Source organism: Lucilia cuprina, chromosome 2 (assembly GCF_022045245.1).
Source record: "Lucilia cuprina isolate Lc7/37 chromosome 2, ASM2204524v1, whole genome shotgun sequence".
Lineage (NCBI taxonomy): Eukaryota > Metazoa > Arthropoda > Insecta > Diptera > Calliphoridae > Lucilia > Lucilia cuprina.
Window position 1 is genome coordinate 41,352,043 of NC_060950.1, and position 10,976 is coordinate 41,363,018.

Genomic DNA, 10,976 nt, shown 5'->3' on the forward strand with positions numbered 1-10,976 from the left:
TATTTTAGATTAACTTTTCATTCAGTTCAGTAAGAGTTCTGTATTCGTCTGTGCCGAATCTTATATACCACTCACCATGATGTGTTAAAGAGAATAGCCAGTACAAAAGATAAAAAATACCAGTTGTAAATCGAAAAACTATCCCCTTTTATAGGTTTTCGGTCCTGCATAAAAAAGGAGTGTACCATTCATAGAACAAAAAAGTATAAAAAATCGTTTCCTCCAGATTTCCATGTAACTTAAAAGTACCAAAAGGTCCCATTTCACATGCTCTTACTATAAATACAAAATTTAATGTTTAAAAATTCAAAAAGTGCCTTCTTTAGAACGAAAAAGGACCAAAATAACCCCTTTTATTGGTTATCACTTTCTGTCAGGACTGTCAGGACTGCTATCTATATATCTAATTATCTATTTATCTATCTATCTATCTATCTATCTATCTATCTATCTATCTATCTATCTATCTATCTATCTATCTATCTATCTATCTATCTATCTATCTATCTATCTATCTATCTATCTATCTATCTATCTATCTATCTATCTATCTATCTATCTATCTATCTATCTATCTATCTATCTATCTATCTATCTATCTATCTATCTATCTATCTATCTATCTATCTATCTATCTATCTATCTATCTATCTATCTATCTATCTATCTATCTATCTATCTATCTGTCTATGTAAAAAATTGGAATTATCTAACAGTTTTCAAAATATATGAAACTTTGTATTTAATTTATATATGTATGTGGTGCCAAACACCCTATTGAAAGTCCGCCCGTTATTTTTTAAATGTTAGCATGAATGTCAAAGTTATTCATATAAAATTTGAAGATTACAGCTCTAGCAGTTTCTTAGATATACGATTTTTTCTATTTAATTTATGTGAGGGATTCAAGCTCCCTAGATGAAAGTCCGTCCTTTTTTCTCCAAAATGTCAAGATGAATATTGAAGTAATTTTTGCAAACTTTGATGAATCTAGTTCTATATTTTCCTGGACTAACAATATTTTGTTTTTATTCATATGGGAGATGTCAAGTCCTTATTAAAAGTTTGCTCGTTATACTCTAACCCCCTTATTCACAAACAATTTTTTTATTTATAAAAAGGTAAAACAAAATTTACATACAAAATCTAATTCATAAACCATTTATAAAATAAAATTATTGTTTGTGAATAAGGGGGTAAATGTTCAGATGAACGTTAAAATTCTTCAAGTAAAATTTAAAAATTTTAGCTCTTAGAGATTCTCAGACATACGAATTAACATGGATGTTAATGTTATTAAACGAATTTTTACATTTGATTTATATGGGAGGTACCACGCCCCCTAACGCTAGCCCTCCCGCTAGCCCAACAAAATTTTAGGACTCTAACTGTTATGTTATCTCAAGATAAACGAATTTTTGTATTTAATTAATACGGGAGGTGCCTCTCCCCTAATGGGTAGTCCGCCAATTTATTACCTAAAACTGTAATAGCAGAGTAGGAAGAGCATTCAAATTGATTTCTCTCTCGAGTGATATTAATTCTAGCGAAATAAATTGTTTACTTTCTTGTGAATTTATCTTTTTTTCTCGTGACTTTTAAAAATAAATTTCACGAGTGATATTTAAAATTAAAGAGTGGAAAATAAATTTCTCTCATGAAACGAGTACAAAAGATTATTTCATGAGTTTTATAATATTGTAAATCTTAAGAAAATGAAAATTAACTTTTTTATGTGTGAGTGTGTAAGCATACATGTGCATTTATGTATATGCGTGTGTAAATTTTAAAGAGTTATGTTTGCCTGTAGATGTTCGTAAATTTTTAAAATGTGTTCAATTTCCAAAAATTTCATTTTGATTTTATGGCTTTTTACGATCTTTGTGCACGAGTTATGGAAACCACCAAATAAAACAACAGCTTAATACACATTTTATACCTAAAGAATTATAACAACAAAATTAAATAAATAAATTCAACCAAACAATAATAAAACACCAACAAAACATAATTGCTAAATACTTATTTTTATTTCTAAGGAATTGTAACAATAAATTAAATAAATAAATAAATAAATAAATAATGCAAGTAAGCAAAAATAAAACACAACACCCGAATAAAACATAATTGTTAAATACACATTTTTATTTCTATGTAATTGTAACAATATACACAATAAAAAAAATTAAACTAAACAATAATTAAAATTAATTCTTAAGAAATTGAAATTTGTAAATTAGTTTTTAAATTTTCATTTTTTAAGACTTGAAGAGAAATAAATTAGTTTTTAAATAGCAACGAAACGGAAAAGTTGTTTATATTTTTCAACTCTGTTAGTGACATAACATAACTGGCGCAGTCAAAAAACAAAGTTGAAGGCATATCAACTTTAGCTCCCCACAACCCGAAGGAAGACTAATTCATCAACGGTCAATCTCATAATTAGAGCACATAATAAGAGAAAGACTATCGATAAAGCAACCCGAAGGAAGACTAAATCTTATAATTAGAGAACATAATTAAAGAGAAGCCATAAAAAAGAACAACCCGAAGGAAGACTAAGTCACCTACTTCAATCAATCATCAGAACTATGAAGGTCCTAATAATAATAATAATAATAATAGGGTAAATAAGTAATATTTTAATTAAAATATAAGTGTAAACTTAAGTATAAAATATTAGTGAAAAAAAAAAACAATATTTACATTATACATGAGAAGAACACACCGTACTAAACCATACACAACATTTTTAGACACTTAATACCAATTCCTGAAAATAGAGAAATGTCGCTAAATAATAACAACGCTTCAGGGTCAAACCCCCAAATTTCAAACCCACTTCCAAATCCAAATCTAATATTTGACTCATTAAGAGTCCCGGACGCAGTAAAAGACCTCCCGAAATTTGACGGAAACCCAAGACTGTTATACGAATTTTTAACAAATGTAGAAGAAATTTTAGGATATCTGATTGGCATAGACGGAACAAACTACGCGAAAATAATACTAAGAGCAATTAGGAATAAAATAGTAGGACAAGCTAACGAAGTTCTCAATGTATACGGTACCCCTCTAGTTTGGGAAAACATAAAAAACAACTTAATTCTACATTATTCAGACAAAAGGAATGAAACATCCTTAATAAAAGATCTACATAACTTAAAACAAACTAATCAATCGGTCCAACACTTTTATAGTTCAATAATAGAAATACAGTCATCTATTAACAATAACATTTTAATTCATGAAACCAATGCTAGTGTCATTGAAGCAAAACAAAAACTCTTTGCCGAAATGTGCCTAAACACATTCTTATCAGGCCTTAAAGAGACTTTAGGCTCAAACATTAGATCGATGAGACCTAAAACACTGGCCGAAGCCCTTTCCTTCTGCATACAAGAACAAAAAATATATTATACTAAAAAGCCATTTACAAACACACATCCTGTTCCGCAACAGAATGTTAGACACTTCCCACCAAATTTTCAAAGTTACCCACCTTCTCAACATTACCATCCTATGGTAACAATCAATACAGACCCTCACACCAATTTCCAAGGCAATACTACCAAAATATACCCCCATATCAAACCAATATGGTTAGACATCAAAACCCAATTAACAACGCTCAAAATTCCCATATTAATGCACCTGTCTATACATTTGGACAGAATAAAAATTTTAATACATACCAGAAAAATATACCGAATAACGGACTTGAACACACCAGGACATTCTACAACAATAATAACTCTAACATTGGATAACAACAATATCGTTCACAAAACTTACCACCTCCAGAACCAATGGATGTAAGCTCAGGATATACTCATTTAAGAAAACCACCAAGCATGCAGACACAGAGAGTAACAAATGGTTTAAAACCTCATGAAATTCACAACATTAACACAGACGGAAATCCTTATACAAACTTGGAAGAATATTACTATTATCAAGATAATATGTATACTCAGAACAATTACAGTCAAGACTTTACTTTGGAACAAGTTAACCAATATAACCACCACATTAGTAACACAATTGATGACAGTCAAAATTTTCTACTAAATGCCTCCCCGGACCAACCGGATACCTAGACTTAAATAAACATGGACATACATTACCGTACATAAATATATCTTCACCTTTCGGTAGAACATTAAAATTCCTAATTGATACTGGAGCCTCTTCATCATTCATAAATCCAGAATTTGTTAATCCGGACGAATGTCAGAGTTGTGAACCAATTATAATTACCACTATTTTAAACAAACACTCCTTGAACAAGAAAATTAACCTACCATACTTTATAGAATTCAAAGAAGAAGGCAAGATGGAACTATTTGTCTTTAGATTTCACAATTATTTCGATGGATTAATAGGACTTGATATTTTAAGTAAACTTAAAGCCAAAGTAGACTTAGGCAATAAAACTCTAATCACAAGTAATTCTATAATACCACTTCAATTTAAACCTAATCTGACTTCAGGAAAATTTATAATTCAACCTTGTTCAAAATTTGTCATTAAAATACCTGTAGATACTCGAAACGGCGACTTTTTAATGCAGAGAACATTTCTTGAACCTGACTTATTTATTTCAGAAGGTATTTATTCCTCAAAAGAATGGTATAGGTTTGTTGAGATATCAAACATATCCAACCAAGAAAATGTTGTATATATTGAACAACCTACCATTCCATACCAGAATTTTATTGAAATTAATAACTTCACCATAGATTCAAACATACCCCACCAAGAAGATAATATAACTAAATTCCTGAGAACGGACCACTTGAACCAAGAAGAAAAAAAAGCGTTAATGAAAATATGTAAAGATTTCGATGATATATTCTTCAAAGAAGGGACACCCCTTAGTTTCTCTAACCAAATTAAACATAAAATCCAAACAACAGACGATATCCCTATTTTTACAAAATCCTATAGGTAACCTTACGTCCATAAGGAAGAAGTACGGACACAAATAAACAAAATGCTACAACAAGGCATTATAAAACCAAGTTTTTCACCTTGGAGTGCCCCTGTATGGATAGTTCCGAAAAAGAAAGATGCTAGTAATGTACAAAAGTGGAGTTATTGACTATAGAAAATTAAACGAGAAGACAATTTGTGACAAGTATCCCATACCCAATATTACAGACATATTAGACAAATTAGGTAGAAGCATGTATTTCACTACCCTGGATCTCGCCAGTGGCTTCCACCAAATAGAAATGCATCCAGAACATGTTGCAAAAACCGCATTTTCTGTAGATGAAGGTCATTTTGAATTTGTCAGAATGCCCTTTGGCCTTAAAATGCACCGTCCACTTTTCAAAGAATAATGGACAATGTTTTGAAAGACCTTATAGGTACGGTTTGTCTTGTATATTTGGACGACATAATCGTTTACTCCACGTCATTGCAAGAACATATTTTGAATTTGAGGAAAGTTTTTGAAAGATTAAGGGAATCAAATTTAAAAATTCAGTTAGACAAATCCGAATTTTTACACAAAGAGTGTGCGTTTTTGGGACATATTATTTCCACAGAGGGAATAAAGCCAAACCCTGAAAAAATTCACGCGATAAAAAATTTTCCTATCCCGAAAACTCAAAAAGAGATAAAATCATTCTTAGGTCTATTAGGTTATTATCGAAAATTTATACAAGACTTCTCAAGTTTAACAAAACCTATGACTGAATGTTTAAAAAAAGGAAGGAAAATAATTTTAAACGACCGATACCTAAAAACATTCGAAATGTGCAAAAATATATTGACCAATGACCCGTTACTTCAATATCCGGACTTTTCAAAACCGTTCATCTTAACAACAGATGCAAGTGACTTTGCTCTAGGAGCAATTCTTTCCCAAGGTCCAATTGGTAGCGATAAGCCGATATGCTACGCAAGTAGAACATTAACGGACAGTGAAATAAATTACTCAACAATAGAAAAAGAACTATTAGCTATTGTATGGGCAACGAAGTATTTTAGACCCTACCTTTTCGGACATAAATTTAAAATTGTAACTGACCATAGACCACTTACATGGATTATGAGTCTTAAAGAACCAAACTCCAAATTAGTTAGATGGAGGCTTAAGCTCGAAGAATTCGACTACGAGATCGTTTTTAAAAAAGGTAAACTCAACACAAACGCAGACGCTCTAAGCCGTATCAGAATTCCAGATCATAATTCTATAAATAATGAAGAAGTCAACATTAATACAATCGACAATGACTCTATTCAAGGAACAGCGGGAACGACCATTCACTCTGCCGACGAGAACAATGATGATGGTATTCCAATTTCGGAAAAGGCAATAAACGGATTCAACATTCAAATTATTTTACAAGTGAAAAACGAAGGTCCCCCTATAACCCTCCAGACTGTATTTAAAAATAAATTGAGAAAAATAATAAGAAGACCAGAATACAACGAAACTATAATGACTGATATATTTAAACAATACCTCGCCCCCAATAAACTCTCTGCAATAATGACAGACGATGACACATTTAAAATTGTACAAAGCACATACTCTAAATATTTTGCAAATGGTAAACTTTTTAAACTCATTCGCTGTAAAATCTTATTACAAGATATCCGAAACACCGATGAACAAGACAAACTTGTGAATGATTACCATATCAATCATAATCATCGAGGTATACAAGAAACATTTGAACATTTAAAACGCGAATATTTTTTTCCTTATATGAAAGAAAAGATTACCAAATGCATTAATCATTGTAATATATGTCAAACTCTTAAATATGACAGAAGACCCCAAAACCTACATTCGAAACCCCTGAAATACCGAAAAAACCACTCGACATTGTACACATTGACATATATAGCATAAATAAACGAAACATTCTTACCCTCATAGACAAATTTTCGAAATTCGGATCAGCATACCTTTTAGAATCTAGAATTAGCATATCAATCCTAAAAAATCTTAAACATTATATAAGCCTACACGGCTTCCAAAAAAAATTGTGTGTGACCAAGGCTCAGAGTTTAACGCATCTATTATAAAGGACTTTTGCAAAATTAACAAAATTGATATACATTACACCTCATTTCAACAAAGCACTAGTAATTCCCCAGTTGAAAGACTACACTCGACTATGACAGAAACTTATAGAATCATTATGCAAAAATATAAAGAATCAGAACTACCATTAGATCAAGACGAAATACTTTTCGAAGTAATCATGACATACAATAATTCAATACACACCGCGACAAAATTAACGCCATTTGAATTGTTCTACGGAAGAACACCCTCATTTGAAAAAGACTTAAATTATAATACAAAACATGAGTACTTACAAAAGCTAAAAGAATTTCAAAGCAAATTAAATGAATCAATTGAAAAAAAATTGACAAATGACACAGAAAAACGCATTGAACTATTAAACCAAAATAGAGAGAAACCTGAAAGCCTTTTAGAAAACGACAACATATACAGGAAAGAATGTAGAAGAAACAAAATAACCCCTAGATTCTCAAAGAGAATTGTAAAACAAAATAACAGAGTGACTCTTTTAACACTGAACGACCAAAAACTTCATAAATCCAAAATAAAAAGAAAACATAAGACTTAAAACTCACTTTTTTCTAGATTTATACTGACACAAGCCGATGTTGAAATTGTTGACATTTCTCCAACACAAGGAATCATTCCATTAGAACAATTACCGACTATAAACACCTGATACATATAATCAATCTTGATTCTTACGCAGACAGTATACAAGAAATAGAGAAAACTATATCCCATTTTGAAACCACACAATTTGCCAAAATCGCTCTGAAAACAACAAAACTGAAATTAAAAGAACTCATTACAAAACTAAACCTATTAACACCCAGAAATAGACAAAAGAGAGGACTAATAAACGCATTGGGATCAACAATTAAATTCATAACCGGAAATATGGATTACGAAGATGCGGAAAAACTAAATAGAGACATTGAACGCCTATTAATGGAAAATGAACGAATAAACAATACACTAAATCAACAACTAATTCTCAATACTGACATGATAAAAAGGTTTGAAAACATAACTAATCATATAAACAATGAGCAAGATATTATAACAGCATCCATAAAAAAGATGCAAGACCAAACCCGAAATTCACTTAACCCTACAATAAACACAATAACACAAATTCAACATCTTAATCAAATAAACTATAATATCGACATACTCACACAACACTTAAACAATATCGCAGAGGCAATTGTATTATCTAAATTGAATATCATTCCAAAATTAATATTAGATCCTATAGAAATAATTCAAATTCACAAAACACTAAATAACACTATAAATATACTCTCACCTGAACACATATTTGAACTTCTCGAATTAACTGCATACTATAATAACACTAATATAATTTTTAACATAAAAATCCCAACACTATCAAACTATAAATATACATTGTACCATATCATACCAACACCAATCAATAAAACATTAGAAATTATAAGCGAAGAATATGTATTGATCAATGAGAATAATTCGATATTTTATAAAGATAAATGTAAACATATAGAAAATGAATTTTATTGTAAAAGTACTCATGAAACGGAATTTGATATGAACAAAGATTGCATTAGAAATATAATAAATAAGAACGAGACCGTTTCCTGTCATTTACGAGATATAGGACAAAAAACTGAAATTATTCACCCAGAACCCAACTACATTATCCTCATTAACCCTCCAATACAACAAATTATTACGATATGTAACAATATTACCAAACAATACACAATTAATAAAACTACTCTAATTCAATTTATAAACTGTAAAGTGGCCATCAATAACATATGGTACAACAACGAAAACAACATATATTGGGACAATGGAATCTTCATTGAAATACCACCCAAATTCAACAATAAAATTACAGCCCTCTCAAACAAAAATGAAATAACACTTCCAAAACTAAATGAATATAGATTCCAAGATAGAAAAATAGTTGAAAACCTTCAAACAGATACAGAAATACATGAAAAAATTACATATTCAGCTTTCGGATCAGTATCAATTCTTATCATAATATTAATAATTGCAATAATAAAAAGAAAACCAATGACAATAACTTATTCATTCGACCAGAAGATTAATGAAGTTCCGGCTACAAATTTTGCAAAGCCCCTTTGGACATCACTTCATTTTAGGGAGGGAGGAGTTATGGAAACCACCAAATAAAACAACAGCTTAATACACATTTTATACCTAAAGAATTATAACAACAAAATTAAATAAATAAATTCAACCAAACAACAATAAAACACCAACAAAACATAATTGCTAAATACTTATTTTTATTTCTAAGGAATTGTAACAATAAATTAAATAAATAAATGCAAGTGAGCAAAAATAAAACACAAACACCCAAATAAAACATAATTGTTAAATACACATTTTTATTTCTATGGAATTGTAACAATATACACAGAAAAAAAAAAATTAAACTACTTTTTTATGTGTGAGTGTGTAAGCATACATGTGCATTTATGTATATGCGTGTGTAAATTTTAAAGAGTTATGTTTGCCTGTAGATGTTCGTAAATTTTTAAAATGTGGTCAATTTCCAGAAATTTCATTTTGATTTTATGGCTTTTTACGATCTTTGTGCAAGTGTGCAATAGATATATCAATTGTTATTGTAATTGAAGTAAGAAATAGGATATACGATGTGTCAATTAGGTTTTTGTATTAAAAAACATTTGTTTATGCAATTTATTTTGTTTTTTCATAAAAATTTACAGGTCAATAATATTTTGAATTTTTTGGAATTCCAGTTATTTAAATTGGGTTTTACATTTTTTGGATTTAATTATTTATTTGTTAAAAGGGCATTTTAATATTAGTATTTTTTCTAATGTAACATCATAATTGCATGGTCATATTTAAAATAAATATGTAATTTAATAAAATATTGTAGAGTATTTATAATAATACTTCGACAGCTATTTAATTATCCCCGTAGTCATACAATTATCCCCGTTTCCATACAAAATTTCTACAATAACCTAATAATATCTTTAGTAAATATTTATAAATTAGTAAATATATGCAAGTTTTTGTTTTGCAAATAAACATTTTTATTTTTTAAAACATTTGTTTGTCGCCATAAAACCTTTTTCTCCACACACACATCCATCTTTCACATACATACATGTATGTACGTACATGGTTAGGTTAGGTTGAGCAGACTGCTTACTGACTAGAGTAAGGTTTTACTTGGGCCCTTTAAGGTCCCTTTGAAATGAGAAAATATATGGAAGGAAAAATAGTGATATGGACTGTAGAGAATATACATATAATAATAAAAATAGAGATAATAATAGCGCTAAAGATAAGGCCAAGACTATGTTTCAAGAAACAAAAGTGTGTAATTAGTTACACACTTTGACAATTTCAAGAATGCTAGTGTACACCCAGGTTGAACATTTGATAGATCAGATAGATCAGAGAAGTGAGACGAGCCCAACGTATGATGCCAGAACGATTGCAGGGCCGGACAGTTACACAGAAGATGGGTAATTGATTCCTCCTCCTCATTTTGACAGCTCCTACAAAAGTCATTATATTGAATACCGATACGTATAGCATGGTTTCCGAACTTTGAATGATTAGTATCCGATAACAGAGCACTAAGATTAGAACCGATAACAGAGCACTAAGATACAATCTATTAAGCCCTATAATGTAGGATGTTTTATGAGAATCCATACGAGGCCACATTAGACTAGCGATCGAGCAGATATTCTCCTGAGACCACCGTTCCTGAGCTAATCTAAAGCAATGATCATGTATTTGTTTCTTGATAACCGTTAAGGGGACACCACAGAACTGGTCTATGTCCAGTATGGACATCCTCGTACCGGCTATTGCCAAAATGTCAGCAGTAGTATTGCCCGTTATATCCCCATGTCCT

At 30.4% G+C, this 10,976-nt stretch overlaps 1 protein-coding gene across 1 annotated transcript; it reads left to right on the plus strand.

The window, feature by feature from the left end:
- The first annotated feature begins 2,607 nt into the window (after positions 1 to 2,607).
- LOC124421381 lies at positions 2,608 to 9,308 on the plus strand. The gene is made up of 2 exons (XM_046956477.1): positions 2,608 to 2,626; positions 7,761 to 9,308. The coding sequence occupies exon 2, from the start codon at positions 7,952 to 7,954 to the stop codon at positions 9,239 to 9,241; it is 1,290 nt and encodes a 429-aa protein (XP_046812433.1). The 5' UTR covers positions 2,608 to 2,626; positions 7,761 to 7,951; the 3' UTR covers positions 9,242 to 9,308.
- The last annotated feature ends 1,668 nt before the right edge of the window (positions 9,309 to 10,976 follow it).

What these genes read in the sequence shown, in the direction of transcription:
- LOC124421381 (XM_046956477.1), top strand. Translation starts at nt 7,952, where the DNA reads ATGGATTACGAAGATGCGGAAAAACTAAATAGAGACATTGAACGCCTA.